This window comes from Ambystoma mexicanum, chromosome 7q (genome assembly GCF_040938575.1).
Source record: "Ambystoma mexicanum isolate Mex_15411 chromosome 7q, UKY_AmexF1_1, whole genome shotgun sequence".
NCBI classification, from domain to species: Eukaryota; Metazoa; Chordata; class Amphibia; order Caudata; family Ambystomatidae; genus Ambystoma; species Ambystoma mexicanum.
This window is the reverse complement of record NC_090941.1, coordinates 487,392,110-487,417,040: the sequence shown is the minus strand read 5'-3', so window position 1 is coordinate 487,417,040 and position 24,931 is coordinate 487,392,110. Positions and strand designations below refer to the sequence as shown.

Below are 24,931 nucleotides of genomic sequence, written 5' to 3'. Positions count from 1 at the left end.
CTTAACCAGCCAAACCTGTGCGTAACTGTACTAGCCACCATTATTTTGTTGATACCGTCAGCGGAGTCGAGACCAGTCCGGAGGGATTCAAACACACTGTCCTTTCCATCCTCGACTATGTTCCAAAACCCTTCTTGTCCTTCCCCTTCAGGGATATGGTCAGCCACCAAGGATATACACTCCCAAAGGGTATGAGTGAACCTAGTCAACGTGCACGTGGCTGGCCAACTTCAGGGTCATACTTCGGTGAAAAATACTTTCTTGGCTAGAACGAGGGATAGTAGGGTAGGCATTTTGTGACAGCCTGTACCACCAGACTCTCCGCAGTTGGGTGCTTTGACAAATAGGTATCATTGCTTGACTCCCTGTATTTGGAAGTCAGTTTCTTGTTGACCGCCGGATTCAATTCAGGTGCCAATTTTGTAAAGCTGAATGAAAAGGCACAATTGGGTCTTCCTGAGGTCCCCTCTCCAGAATATCAGTCAGGTCATCCCGTTCAAAAACTGGGCTCAGTCTAGCCCATCCCATGTACTCCACTATCTTCGACATTAACTGCCTATAGGTTACCTCTACATGATCAGATGGATCTGATCTGCCAAACTCTACCTCCGGTGAGGCATCCAAACCACTGGCATCATGTAGGCACTCTTGAAGGTCTTTCATTCTGGATTCTTCAGAAATTAGGGATTTAGGAACCGATGGTGCACCATATTGGAGGCCAAAAGGTCTCGATTCATCCGATGATGGCTCTGTGTCCTCACAAATTGAGGAAAGAGACTTCAAAGTCAGCCCTAGGTAAAGGAAAATATGTGCTTTTCCAATGACACCCGATGGTGTCGTGATATTCGTTGACAAAGGTACCGAAACTTTGATACCGTCAACCTCGAGGGATTTGATGGCTGCGTCGACGACTTAGACTCCGAGGAGCTCAAAGCCCAATGTGTCTATGACATTTGATGGGCTTTGGGCGCTGATGGCGTTGATGAAGTCTCTTGGCGGCGATGGAGTCGACTTGAGGGATCTTTAGAACGCTCAAGGAGTTTTGCCTGCCGGGCCCGAAGGGACACAGGTTTTATGCTCATCGGGTCTTTCAACCTGAGCATGGCTTTTGACAGTACTCAAGGAGGTCAAGGCCACATTCAAATACTTTCATAATTTTGAGTCTAAACTCTTCGCCTCAGCTGAGGAGGCTGTTTTTGTTGGACATACGGCCTGTTCCGGAAAGGAACTTGAAGATGGCGACCTATGGCGTAGTTTCTTCTCGACAATGACGAATGGTGAGAACCACTTTGTGAAATAGACTTACATTGAGAAGAAACAATTACGACTCGTCCGAGGTTTGTCTTTTCTTCGACAGTCGATGGGGACAGGTCCTTCCTGCCGCAAGCTTTCCTCTGCACTCACTCAACCTCATGGACAGGCAGTCCTCACACTCAGATTAAGGATGCGTTGATCTCTCAAAGATTTCTTCACAAAGGAACGAAGAGTATCGTATCTGAAGGGTTAGTGTGGAAAAATGGAACTGAAGCCAACGGACGCTGCGCACACTATGCCTTCGGTGACATCAAGACTGAGGCCTCCGAGGGACACCGAGTCACCAGGTATCGACACGCAGCGCCCTATGCTGAAATAATTTCTGAAGCAGCTAAGCTGGATATTGGAAATATAAGAAGGAACACATGGGAGGACAGTCCATTCGAGCAGGTCTCTGAAATGACATCAGCCGTGGCCTTAGCTCTGACCGCATGGGCATGAATACCCTCAAGAACAGGTTTGTCCATAGCCCTGTACAACTTCCGAGAGGCCTGAACCATCCAACGGGTGACGGGAGCCTTGGAAGTCCACGAGCTCAGGGAGGAGCCCCCAAATGATATGAACAATGCCTTAGACTTTCTGAAGGATTTCATTCGAGAGAGAAAACTTTAGGACCCACTTGAGGTCCAAGGAATGCAGGGCCCTCGCCGCCTCAGACTGTGGGTTTGAGAAGAACAGCAGGAAGATCTCTTAATTCGGATGAAATGGAGAGACCAACCTGAGCAAGAAGTTTGAGTGAGTGCACAAGATGACCTGGTCATGAAACATGGTGTAGGGTTTGCACGAGGACAGGGCCTGCAGCTCAGTTACCCTGCACGCAGAAGGGAGAGCCACCAGTAAAAAACTGTTTTTAATATCAACAAGTGGATGTCCACAGAGGTCATCAGCTCGAAAGACTAGCGCTGCAAAGCTGCAAGAATCACATTGAGGTCCCAAACCGGGTGCAGACTATGACATGGTGCAAAAAAGCCTGGCCAACCCCTTAAGATGGGCTTTGACCACTGGGTTGGCTGCAGAAAACATGCTGTGTGGAATTCTTGTAAGCCCAATGGCACGTAGCCACCTGCATTCTAGAACAAGGTGTGCTGAAAAGGCCAGAACATCATCCAGGAGACAGATGACAAGTTCCAGACCCTTGTCACAGGCCCAATGGCAGAACCTAGTCTGTTTACTCTTATACTGGAAGCGAGTCGAGGGCCTCGTGGCCTGCTGAATGATGTCCCAGTTGTAATCCCAAAATAGGGACACGCTGAAGCCTCAGCTGGTAGGAACCAGGTCCCAGTGCCAGCTTGGCTGGATCTGGATGTTCCACCACACTGTCCTGCTGCGTCAGGAATCCCCTGCTGGAGATCAGAAGGTGGACAGGACCCTGGGAGCACAACAGCAGCAGATCCGAAACCAGGGTCTCGATGGCCAGTGGGGGCAATCAGAAAAAGGCTGCAACCCACCGAAGCCAGAAACTTGCCGAGGGTCCATTGGAGCAGAGGGGTGGGAAGACATAACACCTGCAGCCGTGCCAACAGATCTGTAAGGTATCTCTCAGAGACACCCAATTCAGTTCTGCCAATGAAGCAAACTGGAGGCACTTGAAACTCAAGGTATGCAAACAAATCCAGGCATGCGAACCACCCCAACACAGGAACAGGAGTAACAAGGAGTCTGTGTGCAACTCCCATGCGTAGGTGTTGAACCACAGGGCGGCTCAGCTGATCTGCTTCTGCATTGCTGTCCCCAGGAGCTGGACTGCTGGAATCCAAACTCCCTCTGTGAGGGCCCATTTCCATATTGATACCACCTCCATGCAGAGGAGATATGGGGGTGGGTGGTGCCACCCTGATTGTTCAGGTAAAACATTGTAGAATTGTCCGACCATGCCATGACCGGCTTGTCCCCGATGAGAAGCAAAAACTCCTAGATAGCCAGGCCGGAAGCCCTCCTGCATATCATACTCCATGAATCTCAGACCTCCCGAGTAGCCACCCAGCCCAAAAGAGGAGTCAGTCAACATGTTGGGTAGAATTCTCAGAAATATGCCAATTCCTCTCTACCTTAGAGACCCCCCGCTCTTTTGCTGGACTCTAAGACTAATTTTTTACCTGGAGAGTGAGAGACCCTTTTTTCCCCCCCACACTCTGATGTCTTTTTTGTATGATTTGAACTCTTTCTTTTGGTTGTGGAGTCTGAAACTCCATGGGCATCATCTTTTTCAGTGGCACAGGGACGTCTCAGATTTCCCAAAGGTTTAAATACTTTCTCTTAGATAAACTACTGTTTCCAAGAGCAGCGAAGTGAAATTGACTTTACTTACATTTGTAACTTTCTAGACCCAGCACACACTACCTTACAATAGGGTGCTGGAGAGGTTTCTTAGTATCCCTTTTGTCTAGTTTATTCATGTTACACTTTCCTCGATTAATGGCTGGTGGCAGTGGTTTACTTTTAACTACCGTGGTGTGCTTTTACCGCGGGCTGCATCGCAGCAAAGCACCAAAAAGATGCCATTTTTGTCAAAATGGCCCGGCCTTCTTTTTGCGCCATTTATTTGTGGAACGGTCGTTCTTGATATTTACTCTGCGTGCCAAACCAGGTTTGGTCCCTTTGTTCGTTTGGCGGGATTCACAAGTGTAGCCCGCCTCTGGCTCCAGGGTGTCTGGCAGCTGCAGGAAGTGAGGGAGGTGTCCGAAACTCCCTATGCTTAATCTCCTAGGAGGAATGCACTCATAGGTGACTGGCTATCCGGCAAGGACAGCCACCCTGCTGGGTGACTGACAGCTAGGCTGGAATGAATGGGAGAAACCTGCATAAAAGGGGAGGCTTTTTGACTTGGAAGGCAGAGTCTACCACTGGACGAAGTAATCCGAAAAACTTGAAAGACGCGTGCTGCAACTCCTGGACCGTTGGTTTGCCCGGTGAAGCCCTGCTGCTGTGCTGAAGCTCCGAATTCGCCTTGAGACTTGTCTTGGATGCTTCTGTAAAGTTGCTAACAGCTTCTTTACCTCACAAACCTACACAGCTTGCAGCCTTTTGATTTCTTCTTTTCTACAAAGACTTCTAAAAGATTGTGCAAGACTTTTACCTACCTATGAGAAGTGCTTCAGCTCACCTAGACTTTTGCCCAATTGACATTGGCCTGGCCTGGCTCCCTGAATGACTCTTCCCTCTGAGTTTGTATTTGGTCTTCCTTTCAGGAAAGGCTTAACTTACTTTGCGCACAGGGGGTTTCCAAAAGTACTTTAATGCTTCAGAATATTTTTGTGATCTCTTGTTTTATTCTAATAACCATTTTCTTTGACACTCATCTCAGTATTGCTCTAAAATGTACAGTGATATATTAATGTCCATAGTGTCCTAGTTATTTAAGTCACCTGAATGTGTAGGAAGTATCTGTGTGGCATCCCAAATGGCTGTTTGCTGATTCAGAGAAAACTAAGTGTATTTTGGAGGTATGTGTGTGTTGCTATATAATGCACCCTTCTGAAGACTGCTTATTCAAACTGACTTAAATATATTAACTGTTTAATCAAGAAACCTTGTGGAAGTTTATTTGAATACATGTCACTGTGAATCCCTGTGTAACTCCCCTACAGCTCACATTGACCCCTCTTGAGATAAGCCTGGCTGCTCAATTACGCAACCAACCTGTATAGTACAGACTTATACCAAAGGTTGGGTCCCCATTGCCAGGCGGTCAGGGTTGTTTTAGTGCACCCAAAGGGTACTGCATACAATCTTGCCTAACACGTCACCACCATGGTAGGCTCCGGGTCAGGTGAAGGGGGTGCTCCCACTGAAACATCGCCATCCATCAGTGACCAGCAAAGATCGGGCAGTAGGAGCAGTGGCATTGGGATCCTGTCTGACTGAAACACCATCTCCTGATCCCAATTGGCCACCAGCTGAGGCGCTACATCTTATTTAATTTATTTGTAGGGCGGTGAAAGCCTGCAGGCATTCGGGTGTCAGAAACACTTGCACAAAAAAAAGCAGCCATCAACTGACGGGAACGAAGTGGAGGAGAATGAAATTAGGCGAGCACACTAACAGTAAGCATGCAGGAGGCCATCTGGCCCAGAATGTGTTGGAACCATCATGCCGAGGTGGTCGTGTTGACCAGGAAGTGCCCCACCACCTTGCAGAAGCCTCTTGGGCGTAAGAATCACCCTCAGAAAGGTAGTGTATCTGACAAAGGAGGAGAGAAAATGGTAGAGGGAAAGGAAGAGGAAGACTGAAGCCCGTTGATTTTACCGACGGGATCCACGGGTTTCTGAAAAGACACTTCCAGGAGTCCTGAAACAGAGCCAATCGGCACCCCACAGGCAAGCTGTGTTCCCCAACCTTGACATCATTGCTTCTTGGCATCAGGAGGGGGAGCGGAAAAACCAACCCAGCGTCCTCTGCCACTTCCTCCTGTTGTCGCTGGGTGACCGGTCAGGCCTCCGTGTACCTCAGTCCCGGAACCCCTTGAAGCCAGAGAAGGCGTGGGGCTTGAACTCTGTCCTCCCCTGGGACTGAGGGAAGGATTGACCTGGTTTTGTCAGGAAGACCAAGGATGTGGAGGTTTTCTTCTTTGTTAACTAGTCATCGGTTGACGAATGAAAAAGGTCCATGTCCTCAAATGGCAGATTCAGGATCTGCTCCTGAACGTCAGATGAAAACTTAGTGGCGTGCATCCACGCCGCCCTTCTCAACTCGACCCCAAGGCACACCGCTCTACTGGCTGTATCGATGTGAGAGACCAAAGACTCCACGAAGTCCTGCGCAATGGCCCAGTTTTAGGGAGAATTCTCATTTCTGTGCTATTCCCTTTAACCTTTGAGACCCCCAGCTATTTTGCTGGACTTTAGGACTTTAACCCTTGAGTGAGTGAGCCCTTTTTCTCACTCCGTCATGTGTTTTGATCCAATTTGGATTATGCGTTTCCTTTGGTTTTGGAGTCTGAAACTCCATAGGCATCTACTTTTTGTATGGTGACAGCACCTTCAGTGCAGTGTCACAGAGAATTCCTTTAGATTTCCCAAGGTTTAAATACCTTTTCTTGGGTTAACTACTGTTCCCAAGAATAGTAAAGTGAAATGGACTTTACTTACCTTTTCTCTTTGTAGGTCCCGCACACCCCATCTTATGTGGAGTGCTGGGGGTTACTTAGTAGCCCCCCCTTTTCCTACTTAGTCATGTAATATTCTTTATGTTACCCCTCACTACTTTAAATGGCTGGTGGCAGTGGATTAATTTTCCTGCCATTGTTCTTTTATACCACAGGCTGGAACCTCAGTTGCAATATAACACCCATGGATGACCATTTTGTCAAAATGGCCCTGGTCGTCTTTTTTCGCCATTTTCTGTTTGTGGGGTCTTTTCTTGGGTTTTACTCTGTGCGCCAAGACAGGTATGAGCCCTTTGTTAGTTTTGCCTTTGGCAGGCTCCAGAAACTCAGCTCTGGCTCCAGTGTCGGCTGGTTCATTCAGGAGAGGTTTGGGCCCTGATTTTACTAGATCTTTCAGCGGCATTTGACACCGTAAACCACCCTATCCTGCTCACCTGCCTGGCCCAAGCTGGTATCTCAGACCAGGGTCTGAGTTGGTTTGCCTCGTTCCTAGCCAATAGAATCCAAATCTTTCTCTCCCTTTTCCTTCTGGCTTGTTTTCCCTTTGGTGTGGTGTCCCCAGGGATCTGCCTCGTCTCCTATTCTCTTCAACATTTACATCTGGCCTCTTGTGCGTCTCATCCACTCCTTCGGCATCAGGTGCTATGCATAGGCCGACAGATTCTGATCCATTTAGATCGGGATCAGGCTGAGGTGTCGACGTGCCTGTCTCGGTGCCTGACTGACGTGGGGGCTTGGATGAACCGCAATTGGCTGAAGCTGAATGGAGACAAGACAGAGGTGCTGGGCTCCCCCCTGAACCCTCCTTTTGGCCTTCCCCTCTCGGCCCTCTTCCAATTCCTACTGAGAAGGTGAAGAACTTAGGTGTTGTGATGTCCACTTCTCTCGATGGACTGGCGGCAGTTTGTCAGTCAGGCCACTTTCAGCTAAAAATTCTCAAGGTCTTGCAAATTATTCCCTCCCACCTTTGCCCTCCGGTAGTGGCAGCCTTAGCGCCAAGTTGGCTGGACTACTGTAAACCTCTATATTTGGCCCATCATAAAGGCCTAGTCCAGCGGCTTCAGAACATGGCTGCCCGGTGGCTACTGGCTCCCCTTAGAGAGCTCACATTTCCCTCGTTCCGCGTGCAATTCATTGGCTGCCTGTCGCACAGCACATTGCCTTCAAGGCCCTCTGCTTGGTGCATTGCGCTCTGCATGACCAAGGGGCAGAGTATCTCCATGACAAGTCCCGTCGCTACTGCCCCAGGCGGCCTCAAAGATCGACGACTGCTAGTCTGCTTTTGTCCTGTCGTGCTCGCAGCGGAGGTCAGGCTTTTTCGGTTGCTTCAGCACAGCTGTGGAATGGTCTCCCGTTGGCCATGAGAATTCTCTCAAATCATTGGTCTTTTAGAAAATCACTGAAAACAGATCTGTTTGGCTAACTATTCTGCTTCAGGATACTGCCTCCTCCTTTCTCCAGCGCCATGATGCCCTTGGACGACCGCTCTATAAGCGCTATTAACATAACTGTCTGGAAGGGCAGTAAGTGAGGGAGGTGCCCGAAACTCCCCTGTGCTTTGTCTCTAGGGAAACATGAATGCACCCTGTCCCGATTGGCTGGCTGGCCTTTCAGGACAGCCACCCTGCTGTTTGAGTGACAGCTAGGCCATGTATGAAAGGGAGAAAAATGCTTAAAAAGGCGAGGGTTTTGGAACTAGAGGCAGAGTCGACCACTTGGAAGAATCACCCAACAAAGAAACCGTGAACGAAGCTTGCTGCATCCTCCTGGACCGTTGCATGCCTGGTGAAGCCCTGCTGCTTTGCTGAAACTCCTTTCTGATCAACAAGAGAAGCTCACGACTTCTTCCCTTGGGTTAGTGGGACCAACTAACACCGAGGCGAACTCCACTGGAACACCTTCCCCAACTGGCTGTACTTCTTTGCTGCTGCAGGAATCGAGTACCAGGGGTCGAAAAATCCGTATTCTAGTTCAACGTCTGATCAGGCCAGAAGCTCCAGGAGTCTCCCCAGGACCCTCCACAAGCAGAACGACCAGAGCTCGAGTCCCTTCGCCAAAAGTGAAGGAAGCCAAACTGGTATCCAAGAACCACAGAGATGCTCTTTACAGAGTGCTGAACCACGAAGTGCTGCTGATTCGAAAAGAGCCTGTAACTGCCGCAGGAGTCCCCACTCGTCCTCCCTCTTGTCCCCATGGCAGAGGCCCAGGAACACAGGATCTGCATCGCTGAATCCAGACAGAAGCCAGCTGGACCACTCTCCTAACCAAAGGTACTGTTCCGACTTGGGGTACTTACCTCGGTGCCTGTAGCTTGCTCTTCTCCATTGAGACTTGCAGTAGCTGCTTTGTTAAAGTCGATTTCGGCTCTAACTTGCACAAGTATAACAGCTTGTGACCCTACAGTGATTTTTCTTCAACAAACTAACTTTGCGCAAGACTTCCTATCTAAGATGTGCCTTAGCGCCATATACTTTGGTCCAATTGACTGGCTATCCTGGCTTCATGCAGACTATTCCATTTGACCGATTCTTACTGTCCCTCATAGGTGATACATTGGTTTAAAGTAATATTGCTGGGAAAGGTTTTTATCTAGACTTCATGGGAATATTTGAAGTGCTCACGTGTTCTGAGAACCTGTTTAACCGTTTTCCTTCCCTTATCCTTTCCTTTCTGCAAACCTCAATCTACAAAGTGTTCTAGTGATATATAAATGCAAACACTGTCCTAGTTAGTTAAGTCACCTCAGGGTGCAGGAAGTGTGTAAGAAGCATCTCTAAAGAGTATCTACTAACTGTTGTGAAAGTATTTAAAGTGTATTTGAGTGATGCATATATTGCCCTTTTTAAAGAATGTCAAGAGCGCCAGCAATGCGGACGACCTGACGCTCCGCATGATATCACAGCATTTCATTGGCCCTCTGGCGTAACAAGATGCCTGGCAAGGTGTAGGAAGGTCCGGAACCCTTGCAGTCGCAAAACCGACAACCCACAACTCACAAAGCGCAGTGTGAGCGCGTAGATTCCTGCGGCCCAGCTGCCGTAACATTCCAAAATGGTGGGCGGAGAAGGAGCAGCGCACTGAAACATCAGTGAGACAGAGGACGGAGCCCCAGGCGAATCGAGCTCAGCGACCGAACCCTCAAAGAACCCCCTGGGGCTCCATCAAAGGTCCAGCAGGGGCTTGTGGGACCCAGGGAGCGATTCTATAGCCTGGCACGCCCCGACCCACGGGCGCAGAGGGGAGACGCTGTGGGGCGAGGGCTGGGCTACCCTCTGCTTCGCGCAGCGATTTGAGGCTTGGCGGAGCGGCTGAGCTGCGAGGGAGGAGCGGGACATCCCTGGGCCCACTGCCCGCTCTTGGAAGCATGCACGGGCCCCGGGAGCTCCCAGGCCCCAACGCGGGATACAGAGGCGTCCCTGAGAAGGATCAGGGACTCCCCAGATCTCTTTGCGGCACAGATGCTCCTGGGTTTCCCTTCCCCTCCGAGGAACAAGTGAACTCTATCAGGCAGCAAGGCTTCACCAGCTTCAAAACTTCAGCGTACATGCTACAGTAAGTTCTCCCTGGGGACCTACTGGGTGCGCAGCACACTATCTCCCCAAACTGGGCCCCAAGCTACATTGGGACCCACCTCAGATCTAGGGACGCTCCAGCCTACTCACCGGCTCACCTCACCCAACAAGATTCAGAGATCGGCTGCCGCCGACACCTTCCGCCTTCAATGCAAGGGTGACAAGTCTGCCAGCGGCCCCCACGGACCACCCCACACCGCATCCAGCTCCTCATTAACCCATCTGAAGCAGAGCACCCCGTCATCTCCTGGGACACCCTGGCCCACCTCAAAACCATCTTGGCAAAGTTGGCCCTCAAGCACCCAAAGGCTGATCTGTGATCCGTAGGGGTTCCATCATCACCATTATTAGCTATCCCGGGCCGCAGAAATAGCTGGGAGGGCCGCCTGAGCTTCGGGGGCTATATGATCCGGCTGACCTACTACCTCCCTCGCAAACTACCACGCACTGCACCCAGGAATCTCCATTAGACCAGAGAATAGGGGCTGGGGACCCTCCCACGCACCCACACACCCAGCGGGACATAATGGAAGTATAGTTGGGCTCCTCTCCGCTACTACACCTCCCCTGCTCAGGGGAACTCTGCGCCCCCCTCGCCTCCGTATCTCGCACCGCGATGTCCAGACAGTCCAAAATCACCAAAAGTCCAGATATAGCGGCAATGCTACTCTCATCGGTTAAGGGAAAGAAGATGGACCAACAAACTCACGCCCCCAAAATCCGGAGAGGACAGAGGAGCCTTAGCGACTAAAGACATACAAGCATTCATATTGGATATTAAATCTGAATTTAGGTCCTGTATGACGGAACTCACTGCGAAACTTGAGCAAACAGACCAAACGCTTACAGAAGCGGAACAAGATCGTGGAGGAAGATTATCGCTCCCTAGAACACTCCACAAACCTGGGGGAGGTCCAACTCTCAATCAGGGAGCTCCAAGTGTGCGATTCTTAAATATAAATAAGAGGACCTTGAAAACAGGGCGCATCGTAACAATCTTCAGATCCGAGGCATTCCACTCTCAGTACTACACAAAGACTTGGGAGGAATACGTGGGAGATTTCTTCCAGTCCCTACTGCCAAAAAATGGACAAACATCAGCTGTTATTGGATCGCACTCACAGACTGCGCCCCCTCCAAGGGGTGGCCTCAGACCTCCCCCCAGATGTCATAACGCGGGTCCACTTCTACACCACGAAGGAAGCAATCTCAGCCATAGGGCGGACTCGGGATGAACTCACCTTTCAGGGTTCCCCTCACGAGATATACCAAGACCTCTCCTTCCTCACATTAGAGAAGAGCCCTTCGTCCCGTGACTGTTCCTGCAGGACCAGCATATCCGTTACAGATGGCTATTCCCAACAGCGCTGCAATTTGTTTATAAAGGTTCCCCCCCGAGAATTAGTCACCTAGAAGACACAAAAAGATCATGCATGCAGGCTCCCCTCAACAACCCCGGAATGGCAGTCCCGAAGCGGCGGTGGGGATACCCAACCCCGCCTCACCGAAACCAAGACGGGCTCCTGGTCTAAAGTCCACAAGAATAGGAGGGCGAAATAATCCTGCAGAGGCACACCTAAAAATCCTACAGCAAGGCGTTGAAGCGGCAGAGAAGCCGATGAACGAAACATAAAAAGCTTGCATCGGGCCTTCCACGGCTCATGCTCGTTTCCAAGGTTCATTCCACCACGACGACCTCGGAATGAAATACACAATTGGCCCAGTTGGCCAGGGGAATGGCCGAACCCACAATGTCGGCCCCTCTACCAGTTAAAGTTACGGCCTCCCGTTGGGGAGGCGTGTTAAAACCCCAAGAGCAGGGTTAAGTATTCCTAGCATTTCCTCGAGATGGTGGTTAACTCGCACCCTTCCGACCTCTCCCCCCAGACGTGGCAGCAGAAATGGACCTAGCTCAGGAGCATCAATCCATATAATTTCTCTCCCTCAATGTCAATGGACTGAACTCCCCGGCCAAACGTAAGTCGATTCTACAAAAGCTCGAGGATGAAGATGCAGCGGTGGCCCTGCTTCAGGAAACTCACCTACTCTAAGAAAGGAGGTACAGCAATCCTCTTCAGGAAAGGCCTAAACCCCCCCCCCACCCCCCTCCCAGGTCCTGGAAAAAAAAACCTGCCCGGAAGGACGATTTGTGGCAGTCAAATGCCTATTGCTGGGAGACCTGTACATTTTCGCGTCAGTATAAGCCCCCAACTCTGGGCAGGCAGCCTTCTATGACTCACTGGGCTCCTCCCTCTCCCTCTTTATAGAAGGACAAGTCATAATTGGGGGAGACTTCAATAGAGTACCAGACCCTACGAAAGACAGATCTCCACCCCTCCACCCCCGGAAACTTCACTCAGGCGTTCTGCCTCCTACGCCTGCTCAGATCTCTGGATGTAGTGTACTCCTGGCGGGTGCTCCACCCTTCCGAAAAGGACTACTCCTATGTTCACCGAACCTTCTCAAGGATTGACCTCCTCCTGACATTCTCCCAGCTGCTTACCTACACCAATGATGCATCTATCGGTCCGCGAGTCCTGTCTGACCATGCCCCAGTAATAATGGAGATCCCAGCAGATGTACCCAAGCCCAATTCTCTGTGCAGATTGACACTATATGATCCAATTCTCAATTAAATGCCGCTAAGGGACAAGATTACAACAGCGATTAAAAACTTCCTCAGAGAAAATCCAGTCGAAGACACCTCCCCTGCACACACTTGGGATGCCCTGAAAGCGGTGATCAGGGGAGAATTAATCGCACAGGGAGTGGCATTTCATCCGAACAGGTGACAGGCTTGCTTGGTTCTGGCGGAAGAACTCAAAGCAGCAGAGGAAAACCACAAGGAAAAAGGCTGGTCTCCAAGACTGAGCGAGCTATCCGGATCGCCAGAACGAAGCTGGAGGCCTACTATGCCGAACACACTGCTTAGCTCATGGTTAAAGCCAGACAATTCTATTATGTGAACAAGGCGAACAAGCTGCTTGTGGCTAAACTGCCTAAAGTAAAACACAGCACTATCATCGGACTGCGAGACCCACAGGGGGTGATACAATATGCAGAACTGAAAAAGCAACAGCAAGCGGCGGACCACTTGGCCCAGGTAATGGACGGCACCAACACGGGACCAGACTAAACAAAAAGGAATACCTGTGGGAAGCGGCCCTCCCCCGACTACACAATTCGACAAAGAAGAGCCTGGAGGCTCCGATCACAGGTGAGGAGGTCGAGGAAGCCACCAAGTCTCTTAAATCCTGGGCCCCGACGGATTCTCCTCTAGGTTCTACAAAATGTTCAAACCTCCGCTGGTGGCCCTCTTCAATTCTTTCGGGGAGACGGTGACAGTGACCCCTTCAATTCAAAAATCCACCACCATCCTTCTACCCAAACCAGGGAGAGACCCGGCCTCCTACAGACCAATAGCCCTGCTGAACATTGACGCCAAACTATACTCCAAAACTCGCCAACCGCCTATCACACATACTACCTGATATAATTCACCCCGACCAGGCAGGGCTTTATTTTGAACAGATCAACAGGTGATCACGTTCGCAGAGCCCTGAACTTGGTGGACCTAACCTCCTGAAGCTCCCAGGGGCTGGTGTTGATGGCCCTAGATGCCACCAAGGCGTTCGATAGGGTGGACTGGTCCTTCATGAGCCTTACCCTGGAGGCCTTTGGGTTTGGCCCGGCGTTCCAAGCAATGGTCCTGGCTAATTATAAATCACCAAAAACATTCCTCAGGATCAATGGCTCACTCTCCGCCCGATCCCCTGACCTGCGGAACCAGACCGGGCTGCCCGCTAGTCGCACTTATGGAACCCTTCGCCCAGAAGATCAGACTGAATAGCCACATTAAGGGCCCCCAGGTCGGTCCATCTCAACACAAAATCGCCCTATACGCAGATGACGTGTTGCTCGCGATCTCCGAGGCCTGCTCCTCACTAACCCACCCTGTCTGAAATAACCAGCTATGGGGAGGTCACCGGCTTCTCCATCAACTTCAACAAATCGGTTGCTCTGGGAGTGGGTCTCTACGGGAAGCACTGGTCGTGATGTGTCCAATTGCATTGCAGGGGAGGGCCATTCCCTATTTAGGGGTCCATGTACCCGCAAACCCAAAGGACACATCAGGTCAACTTTCCCTGGCTCTTCAGGGAATTAGTTGACTTGAAATGCTGGGCGACCCAAGAAATCTCACTGATGGGACGCATAACGGCCTGTAAAATGAACTTACTCCCAAGATTCCTCTACGCCTGCTCTTCGCACCCGGTTGAAATCCCAGCACCTGCCCTTCGCGAATTGCAGAGGAAAATGCTTCGGTTCATCTGGAGGGGTAAGAAAGCCAGGATCCCCAAAAGTCAATGCCAGGGGATGCAAGATTGGGTGAACTGAGGGTCACCGACCTGCAATCCTACAGGGTGTCAGCGCAGCTAGCGCACATTTGCGAGTGGCAAATAACCACTGACTGCCCTAGATGGGTGGAATTAGAACAATCACAGCTCCCACTCCCCGTGCGGTTTCTTCCACACATCCCACCCTCTCTCAGAACGAGGGGAAGGACTCTTGCTGGCGACTAAGCACACTCTGAACTCCTGGGATTGGGTGCTGAAACATAAGGGAATCCCGAGGGGGACTGAGCCCCCTATCTCCAATCTTTCACAACCCGACTCTCGCCCGGAGCGAACCCCCGAAGCTTCAAAAACTGGATCGCGGGAGACCTCGAAACCTTAGATCATCTGTATGAGGGAGACCTACCTCGCACCTTTGAACAACGTAAGGAGAGGTTGCGACTCCAAGAAATAGACAGATTCACATACTTTCAGCTACGTCACTGGTGCTCCCAGCCCCAAACTCTCCAGGCAGCCACGCGCCCTCTCACCCCCCTCAAACTAACTCTAAAAGACCTACCAGCCCAGGGCAGGATTTCCACCCTATACAGACGTTTTCTAGGGTACTTTCTGGCTTCAAAAACCCAATGTATGGCCCAGTGAGAGGCTGATTTGGGACACCCGGTTGAGGACCAGGCCTGGGTAGTATTTGGACCCGAAAACACAAGTCATCCACCTATGTCACCAACAGGGAATGTGCGTACAGAATTCTGCTGCTGGTACTACTCTTCCCCTCAGGTTCCATCACATGAACCAGTCTTTCGACCACGCTTACTGGAGAGGGTGCAACCGACCGGGCTCCTTTTTCCACATGTGGTGGACATGCCCAAAGATCCAACTATTCTGAAAACTATGTTTAGCTACCATTGAACAGATCACCCAGACAGCTCTCCCGTTGGAGTCTGAGCCCATCCTTCTAGGGGCCCCAGTCCCCAGGATCTATCCACGTTCTGGAAACTGCTAAACTGCTGACTCAATGCCTTTTGGCTAAGAAAATAGCGATCACCCGCTTCTGGAAAGCCCTGGACGGCCCCCATATATCCCAATGGTGGGGGAAAATATGAGACAATGATCGCAGAGAAGGTAACAGCGGCAAGGGCCGGATTACTCCATCGCTTTCAGAACATTTGGGCCCCAGTGCTGGAGTATGACCAGAAATTTCCCGCATTAACCCCACCAATATCCGGCGGGCCTTGAGAGACCAAGACGCTCCCTGAAAGGGGAACAAAGCCGAAGCAGGCACAGAAAATACAAACTAGCGGGAACCATCCCCAGACCAAGAGCCGTTGGGGAGGCGGTTGGGGAATTGGAGGGGAGTTATGGATTTGCCTTACATGCCTTGTTTACTTTTACTGTTGTCACCCTGCCCTGGTTTAAAACAACATTTTTAAAAAAAATGAATGCTCATTTAAAAACTACTGTTAAATAAAGAACCTTGAGTGTAAGTGTTACATGGCTACTTGTATTTGTGGATTTCATTGCTACAGCTTACATTTACCCCTCTTGACATAAGCCTGGCTGGTCAGTCACACTTCCAACTTGTGTAGTACAGGCCTATACCAATAGGTGGATTACCTAATACCAAGAGGACAACGGTTGTGTAGTCTCCCACAGGGTTACTACATCATTTCTTGCCCAACACCCAGGCATCCGCCAACCTGTCGTTTAAGGACGCTCACTTGTCTGAAGCGAGGTCAGGCAGAAATTCTGAGCTCCCACCAGAGGAGCTGGTTAGCCGCAGCCAAGAGGGCATCTGCGTTTGCCTGCCACAGATGCAGTCCATAGATGGAATAACTACGCTTTCCCTACAGGACTTTGTCTTCCTTGGAGAGGCAGATGGATGTGGCTCACGTCAAGACAGACAACAATGATGATGGTTTATAACACAAGGAGGTCACAGCCATCACAGAGGAATGCGGGTGGGAGGCAAGGAGGATTGGCTACCCGTCAGTCAGCCTAATCCTACTGTCCAACATCCTGTTCATCTGGGCGTTGGCCCTGGGCTGCTCTCAGCCCTTTCGTTCCACCTGCAGACCATGCTGCTGTAGAGGGATGCCAGACCAGATCGTGGTGCTCCCCCAAGACCTTTTGCTAGCACTCCTGACTCCTGGGAGGCTTCCTCAGGCAGAGTGATTCCCTCCCCCCCCACACCCCCCAAGAACTCCACCAGGCACTAAAGGCAGTCATGAAAGGCATTATCGGAGGCCAAGGGTTCATCGTTCTGTGTGTCATCCTCATCGCCCCCCCTCTTTCACAGAACAAGGGGAATCCGGGCCCTGGTACACAGGTGCCAGCGGGGTCCCCACCTGGTTCTGAAGCTGCAGACATGTTCAATGGCTGTTGAGAGGGAGGCAGTGGTGGTACAGGAGGCGGTTGAGGGGTCAGAACAGGTACGGCCTGGACTGGAACTGACAGCACTGGAGGAACAGGAGTACCACCCAGAGAAGGCCGGTGCGGGGACACCTGCAGGATGACCTTCACAATGTCTTTCAGGAGCCCCTTCATCAGAGGGGAATGCAGGAGGAAGAGGAAGCGCTCAAAGTGGTCCTTGCAAGATGCCGGGTCCTTGGGGGCCCAGCCCTCCGAGGTGCTAGGCCTCAGCGCCTGGTCAAAGCGCTGAGGCACCTGGTGCATGTAGTCGTACGGCTGTGATGGGTAGACTTCTCACACTGTAGGATCACTGCCGCTTCCAGAGGGAAGGGGGCTGGGATCATCCTGGCAAGCCCATTCGATGGGCAAAAGCACAGACGGGTCGAGAGCCGGATCCAAGATGGCCACCGGCCTGGCAAGCTCTGCCACATGCCTCTCCATTTTTTAAGCCTTGCACCACGCCCTAGGCGGGAGCGCGTTGGCCCCGAGCCAAGAGAGGACTCGAGACAAATGAGGGTACAACTTGGGTCTTGCACCGGAAGCAGAGGAGTCTACCTCAGATCCCTCTGGTATGCACTGAGCCCTGAGCTGGACGGCTGGTAGTTGTAACACCCTTACTCATGGCCGAGGGGCTAGCTGGTAGCTGCGTTGGATCACGGGGTAGAAGCAGAGGACAAACTTGATCACCCGAGGACAGCCTGGTAGGTGCCGCCGGGGCCCTCGGCTTGGGAGCCGGTAGCCTTAGAGGCCTCAGGCCTGCCAGAAACTGAATTTGAGGAACCTCAGTCTCCGTGAACAGGGGGCCTGTCTTGGAGAGGTCCTGCAGACGAAGTCCTTAAGGTGGGAAGGAGACGTATGGAAGATCTCCCTCCACTGCAACAACCGATTCTTCAATGCCCTCGAACAGAGCACCACAAGCCGAACATGGGTCTGAGTGGTGGTCGGGCCCCAAGCACTGAAGACTGAGTGCAAGGGGGTCCAAGGCCAGGAACAAGCTCTTGCATGAGGCACATCTCGTTAATCCTCCTGCGGCCAACATGCACCAGGGGAGGAGAGGCACTGAAAGGAAGTTAAATAAGATTTAAAGTAGAAAAAAATGGGATCAAGCAGAAAGCTAAAAAGGTTTGAGCTCACTGCCAGGTTTGACACTTTCCATGTGGAAAAAGGGACTAGGGCGAGGTGCCAGAGGGCGGGACCTCAGTGGGGAGTCCCCGAGGAATACACTAAATTTAGAGGGGGAAGCTCAATTTTTCACTGCCACAGTTTCTGGTACTGTCCCCATGTTGGGGGAAGCCCACAAGGTTGGAGGAAAAGGGGCAGATGTACAAGTACACCTAGACCCAATTATTAGTAATTGAGCTTTAATGCTCAAGACAAACTAAGTGAGTAAACTGCATGTCATGTAAATCTAAAAGTGATTCACAACCTGAAGGTCTCTTTACACTGAATTTGATCGATTTTTACTCGGACCAGTCTCATACAAAATTCCTCCAACCAGTTTTTAACTACTGCATATATTTTCTGAAGGTTAAGATTTCAAGACAGTTCCAATACTCCCAAGTAATTTACCTAAAACGCATCAATCAACAGAATACATTTCTGTTTTAGATTAATGCAGTCCAAATCACTGATGGAGACATTACTTACCAGTATTGCGCTTTCTATGGATTCTTCTCACACAGATTCCTCATTTTGATATATCAAGATGAGTAATCTGAAAGGAAGCAATCCATTGAAAATACGTTTAAGAGAAGCAGCCATTCATAGTTCAAAAAGGAGTGGGCAGAGCTTCGGTCAAGTCTGCCATGCTATGCAGTCGTTTGGCAGAGATTAGAACTTAAAAGCAGTGTGCTTTTTAGACCAAGCTATAGGACTAAAAAGGGAGTGTCCAGCAAATTTAAGAGGCGCTTTAAGTGCTGACTGAAAATGCATGACATTTTCTAACGTTATGAACTTCAGGACTTGAAACCTCCACATTAGGAAGAACCATTGTTTGCAATGGGCAAATTCACAATACAAAATTAACCTCCTTTCGTAAAACGCAAATGCTCATGTTGAAAGGAAAAGTTTTGTTTACCAAAAGATTACCTAAGAAAGGGAGACGTTTGTTAAGTTTAAAGTCAAATTAATGGAAAATCTCTGCTATATTTTTCTAACTTCAGTAACTCAAGCCATCCCCCACTTAATGGCTTTTTTTTTTTTTAACAAGCCTCTCAGTCACATGTGCATGTAAACCTTTATAAAGCACCCATTAAATAAATCCTAAAAGAAAAGTGATACTAAAAAAACACAAAACACTTACCAATAATATTCCCAAGGGCCCAGACTGCTTGTTCACAAACATTCTGGTGTTGCGAATGTAATAGCCTCAAAAACAGGGGTACAGCATCTGTAAGAGTTAATCATTTAATAATTAACAGACAAGAACACTGAAATCTAATAAAGATACCAGCCACATGTACAATACCCACCTATCTCACTAGTTTTTTGTAAATTACGAGCCATTCATGCGATAGTGGCCGATTTATGTGCAACTAAAGCAGACTTGATGAGGACCAGACACTGGAAGAAATATGGCATCTATACTTGGAGATGTGTATGAGGAGGGCTCCTTTAGAGAGTTTGACTCCATGGCGTAAAATGAGGGACTGTCCAGCGGCCAGTTCCTATGGTACCAGGGGATTAGGAAGAGAGTAGCGAGCAACGTCTGGAAGAGCTGGCCTGAGGTGGCGACAGCGGCGCCGATACCGACGCTGTTGCATAACCTGGGAGACGGATGGAAACCAGTGTCTAGGATACACTGACAGCTTGCAGATAGACCGAACCCTAGAGTCAGTGGACTAAAGCAGGGATGGGAACTGGATTTGGGTGTCGACATAATCGAAAGAGTGGGAGAGGATACTAGAATATCCCCGGGAAGTGTCTAGAAATGCTAGGTTCCAACTGATTCAGCTGAATGTTCTCTATAAAACATACATGACACCTAGTAGAATTGCTAAGTTTTGCGGCGTCACAGACCCACTGTACCCCTGATGTAAGTCAGAAGGTGCGGGCATGATGCCTATGTTTTGGGAGTGTTTCAAGGTATGCAATTTTTGGCAAAATGTTGAACAGGCGTGCAGAGGGGCTGGGCTGTTAAGATACGAATGGTCACCAAAGGAATGCCTGCTAGGTGCTTACCCGAGAGTTAGCAAAAATCAGACCCCTGATTAAATTTATGGACATGGCATGCATGCTGGCAAAAAGGGCCATTGAAATGGCATGGAAGGAGCCTGGAGGCCCGCAATATACTGGGTTGTATAATTAAATGGAACGCTGGACGGGAGCCGAGACTAGGGTGTGGGGCAAGGGTGTTGGAAGGGCAGGTGGGGAGGCGGGCCCGGCGTACGAGGCTTCGAAGACACTGGTGTGGGACATGTTCCATCCGTCTGATGATAAACGCCCTTGAAAGAGATAGCATTGTGTAAAGTAGAATGAATATGCATATGAAGTTACCTGCTAGCATGTGAAAACGTTAGTTACCTGGCCCTTGACATACCCTGTATGTTGGTTCCCCCGGAAATAGGAGGATACCCCATATGAAAGTGCTGCATATTGAAGACCACATGTTGTAATCAGTTTTGTTATTGTATATTACAAATGCTAATAAAAACATTTTAAAAGAAATACGAGCCATTTATAGTTGGAGAAAAATGTAAAAAGCAATTTGACAATTGATAACTTGCCCTTCCTTCAAAGTGCAATAGGATTGGTTAATCTAGAGCACTACACAAGATGTTGGAAATACAAACTACATTCCTCACTTAACCAATAATGTAAATGACAATGCATTACTTACCGTAAAAGCATTTCTGATGGTTGTATCCGCTTAGATTCACATGCTGTGCATAGTCCGACATCCAGTGGTCACTTCGGAGTATTGCATTTTGTTTTTCGTAGTCGAAAAGGGGACGTCGACAAGGCGTGTCTAACACTATCCCTATAGTGACGTGCGTTGTACCCACAATCCCTCACGCGTCGAGGTCCCTCGGTTTGTATTTTCTTTGCCCTGAGGGAGCCTTCTATACGTGAGTGAGTACAGAAAAGAGAGAGAGATGTAGAAAGGTGTCTATGTTCCTTCCATCCGAGCGGGGAGGAAGGGTGGGCGCATGTGAATCTAAGCAGATACAACCATCAGAAATGCTTTTACGGTAAGTAATGCATTGTCTTCTGATGTTTTTTAATCTGCTTAGAATCACATGCTGTGCATAGACTAGCGAGCAGTACCCGGAGTTGGCGGTGGGTTATGAGAAGGAACAAGTTACTTACCTGTAACTGTTGTTCTCCAGCATGGGTCTGGCATGGATTCACATGCTCATGAATATTCCCCGTCGTCAGGCTGGGAATCCTCGGTAAAGAAAAAACCAGTATCAGTTTCGTTTCTGATCTGTCTTTCGTAGTAGTAACCAATCACTGATCTCTGCGTCATACTGACCACAGCCAATGACTGCCATCTCCCTAAGCCCCGCCTCTGGCAGCCATCTTCAGATTTGGTAGCACGTGAAGTGGCAGTATGACCAAGTGAAGAGCCGCAGAGGGGTAGGCGGGAGGGTTCGCATGTGAATCCATGCCAGACCCATGCTGGAGAACAACAGTTACAGGTAAGTAACTTGTTCCTTCTCCAGCATGGGGTCTGGCATGGATTCACATGCTCATGAATATAAGAATACATAGCAGTACACACATGCACAACCACGGGAGGTGGCAAAGGCTCAACATTAAGCAATACAACAACTCAACATTAAGCATCTCTTACCTCCTCACCAGGCTCACCTTAAGCGAACAGGTTGCGCAGCACTGCTTGGCCGACCCTGGACTCCTCCCAGGAATCCCGATCGACGCAGTAAAATCTCGTGAAGGTGTGCGTCGACCTCCACGTAGCAGCCCTGCAGATGTCCAGCAGGGGCACACCAGATAGGAACGCCGTAGTAGCAGCAATCGCTCTGGTCGAATGGGCTCTCGGACGGCCTGGCAGCGGTCGGTTAGCCAACCGGTAGCAGTGCATGATGCAGCCGGAGAGCCATCTGGAAATAGACTTCGAGAGAGCCTTCCCTTGATTCACAGGTCCAAAGTTCACAAACAGCTGTGATGTCCTCCGAAAACTCTTCGTGCAGTCCACGTAGAACTTCAGCGCTCTAGCCACATCCAGCGAGTGCAAAGTCCTCTCGGCCGGCGACGAAGGAGACGGGAAGAAAACAGGTAACACCAGGGGCTTGTTAAGATGGAAGTCCGACGGCACCTTAGGCATAAAGGAGGGGTGCATCCTAAGCACCACCCTCGAGGCATGGAAAGTCAAGTACGGTGCTTTGCAGGATAGGGCCTGGATCTCTCCTACTCGTCGTGCGGAGGTAATGGCCACCAGGAATGCAGTCTTCCACGACACAAACTTCATCGGTGCGGAGTGCATCGGCTCGAATGGGGGCCCCATGAGCCTAGTCAGCACCACGTTAAGTTCCCACGCCGGGGCCGGGTCCTTCACCGTCGGGAACGACCGGAACAGTCCTTTCATAAACTCTTTCACCAGTCGATGGGACGACCGGGACGTCTGTCCTGTGGTTCTGGTATATCTGGAGATCGCCGTAAGATGAATCTTAATGGAGGCATGGGCTAGCCCAGCCTTTGCCAGCGATAGCAGGTACGGCAGCACTTGAGGGGCCGTAATCCGTAGGGGGTTGATCTTCTGTGCTCGCCACCAGATAGAGAACCTCTTCCACTTGTGACCGTAGCATTTGAGAGTCGAGGACGCCCTGGCCTTTGCAAGAACCTCTCTGCAGTCGGCCGGTATATCGTACCCTCCAAACTCTAGCGCTGCAGGAGCCAAGCCTGCAGGTTCAGCGACGCTGGGTCGTTGTGGAAGATGGCGCCTCCTTCTCTGGAGAGAAGATCCGCGTTCGCCGACAGCTTGATGGATGGGGCCGTTGATAAGTCCAGAAGGTCCGAGAACCAGATCTGCCTCGGCCACGCCGGTGCGACGAGGATCATCTTGCACCGGGACCTCTTGAACTGGTTGATGAGTCGAAGCAGCAACGGCAACGGAGGGAATGCATACAGGTATAGGCCGTCCCAGGGGAACGAGAACGCATCGCCCATGCTTCTCGGCTGGGGAAACCTGCTGGCGAACCTCTGGCACTTCGAGTTCGTCACTGTTGCAAACAGTTCGATTTGGGGTTTGCCCCATCGTCGGAAGTGTTGATCCACCTGATCCTGGCGCAGCTCCCACTCGTGACACGCGCGCAGCTCCCTGCTGAGCGAGTCGGCGATGGGGTTTCTTTCTCCTGCCAGGTGGAAGGGAACCAGGAACATCCCCTGGGCGACCGCCCAGTGCCACAGATCCTGCGCCTCCTTGGATAGGGCTGGGGATCTGGTACCTCCCTGCTTACGTATGTAAAACATTGTCGTGGTGTTGTCCGTGAAGATCCGCACCACCTTGCCCTCGAGCGACGGGAGGAACGATTTGAGAGCCCAGAACACGGCTCGGAGTTCCAGGATGTTGCTGTGCAGGAGCTTCTCCTCCGGGAGCCAGAGGCCTCTTACGTGGAGATCTCCGGTGTGGGCGCCCCAACCTTCCAGGGAAACGTCCGTCGTCACCGTCTCCTGGTACGCCGGCGTCTGAAAGTCCTTGCCCGCCGTGAGGTGCGCTCGAACGCCCCACCACTGAATTGCCCGCCGGAACACCTCGTTGAGGGGGACACTGTCTTCGAAGGTGCCCGTCGCCTGTATCCAACGGGCGTCGAGAAATTCTTGAAGAGGGCGCATCCGTAGTCTGCATAGGCGCACCAGGTAGATGCAAGAGGACATCATCCCCAGGAGGGACTTGATGGACCTCACCCTGGCCACGTCCGTGGCTAGCAGGCGCTGCACTTTGCCCAGAATGGTCTTCGTCCGTTCTTCCGACGGTGCCGCCAGGCGCCACACTGTATCGAGCTTCGCTCCCAGAAACAGGGCCACCTGCGACGGCACCAGGTGGGACTTTGGGTAATTTATGGCGAATCCCAGGTCTGTGAGTAGCTGGACGGTGCTCGCAGTGTGTTCGACAGCGAGTTCCCTTGTCCTTGAGCGGATGAGCCAGTCGTCCAGGTAGGAGTAGACGTGAATCCCCTGCAGGCGCAGCCGCGCCGCCACAGGTGCTAGGCACTTGGTAAAGACCCTGGGGGCCGACTTCAATCCGAAAGGCAGTGCTCTGAATTGGTAGTGGCGTCCCTGGACGACGAACCTGAGGAACTTTCGGTGACTTCCGAGGATGGGAACGTGGAAGTATGCATCCTCCAGATCCAGCAACGATAGAAAGTCGCCTTCCTCCAGCTGACCCAGCACGTGCTGGAGGGGTGACCATCCTGAACTTTTGTGACCTGATGTATTTGTTCAAACGACGAAGGTCCAGGATGGGGCGCCAGCTGCCCATCTTCTTCCTGATGAGGAAACACCTTGAGTACACCCCGGAGCCTCTTCAGGACGGGCTCGATGGCGCCTTTCCTGAGCATCGCCCGTACTTCCAACAGCAGTTGCGGGACGTGATTTTCCTTCCTGGCCACAGGTGGAATGTGAGGGCACTTCTTCAGGAATTCGATAGAGTGTCCTCTTGCCAGGGTATCCAGCACCCAATGATCGGTGGAGATGGACTTCCACACGCCGACGAACTTAGTCAGCCGGCCTCCCACCGGGGTGCTTCGGTGGGGGCCCGAGGCCATGGCCAGTTCAGTCCTGCTTGGAGGTGGTGGCCTAGCCACCCTGCCGACGGCGGCGAGGCGCTCCCTGCTTGCCGCGACCCCTGTAGGCCTCCTGAGACTAGGAGCGTGCCGCCTGGCGGTAGGATGACGAGCCACCGCTGGATCCCTTGGAGGCCCCCTGTCTGCCTCCGGAGCTCCGAAAGGGCCGTCATTGCTGAAGGGCTCCTAGGGCGCGGGCCATCTCCGTGTCCGTCTGTATGGCTTGGAGGGATTCGTCCACCGCCTTCCCGAACAAGTTGCTGCCGTCGAACAGCATGTCCAACACCCTGGACTGGACGTCCCAACGGAAGTCGGTCGCCTGGAGCCAACCCCGTCGTCGTAGGCAAACTCCGTTGCCCAGCTGGCAGAACCCGGTATCGGCAATATCGGTTGCCACCGTTATGGCGTGGTCCGACGCCACCTCGCCTTCTTAAA

The 24,931-nt window shown here is 51.1% G+C and overlaps 1 protein-coding gene across 1 annotated transcript in view; it reads right to left on the bottom strand.

Annotated features, from left to right (window-relative positions):
• The window catches only part of KPNA3 (karyopherin subunit alpha 3), a 1,475,105-nt gene that overhangs the window by 981,402 nt on the left and 468,772 nt on the right, over positions 1-24,931 (bottom strand). The window contains exon 8 of the mRNA XM_069640670.1: positions 19,054-19,140. Coding sequence (XP_069496771.1) covers positions 19,054-19,140 — 87 coding nt within the window. The remainder of the gene's footprint in view (positions 1-19,053; positions 19,141-24,931) is intronic.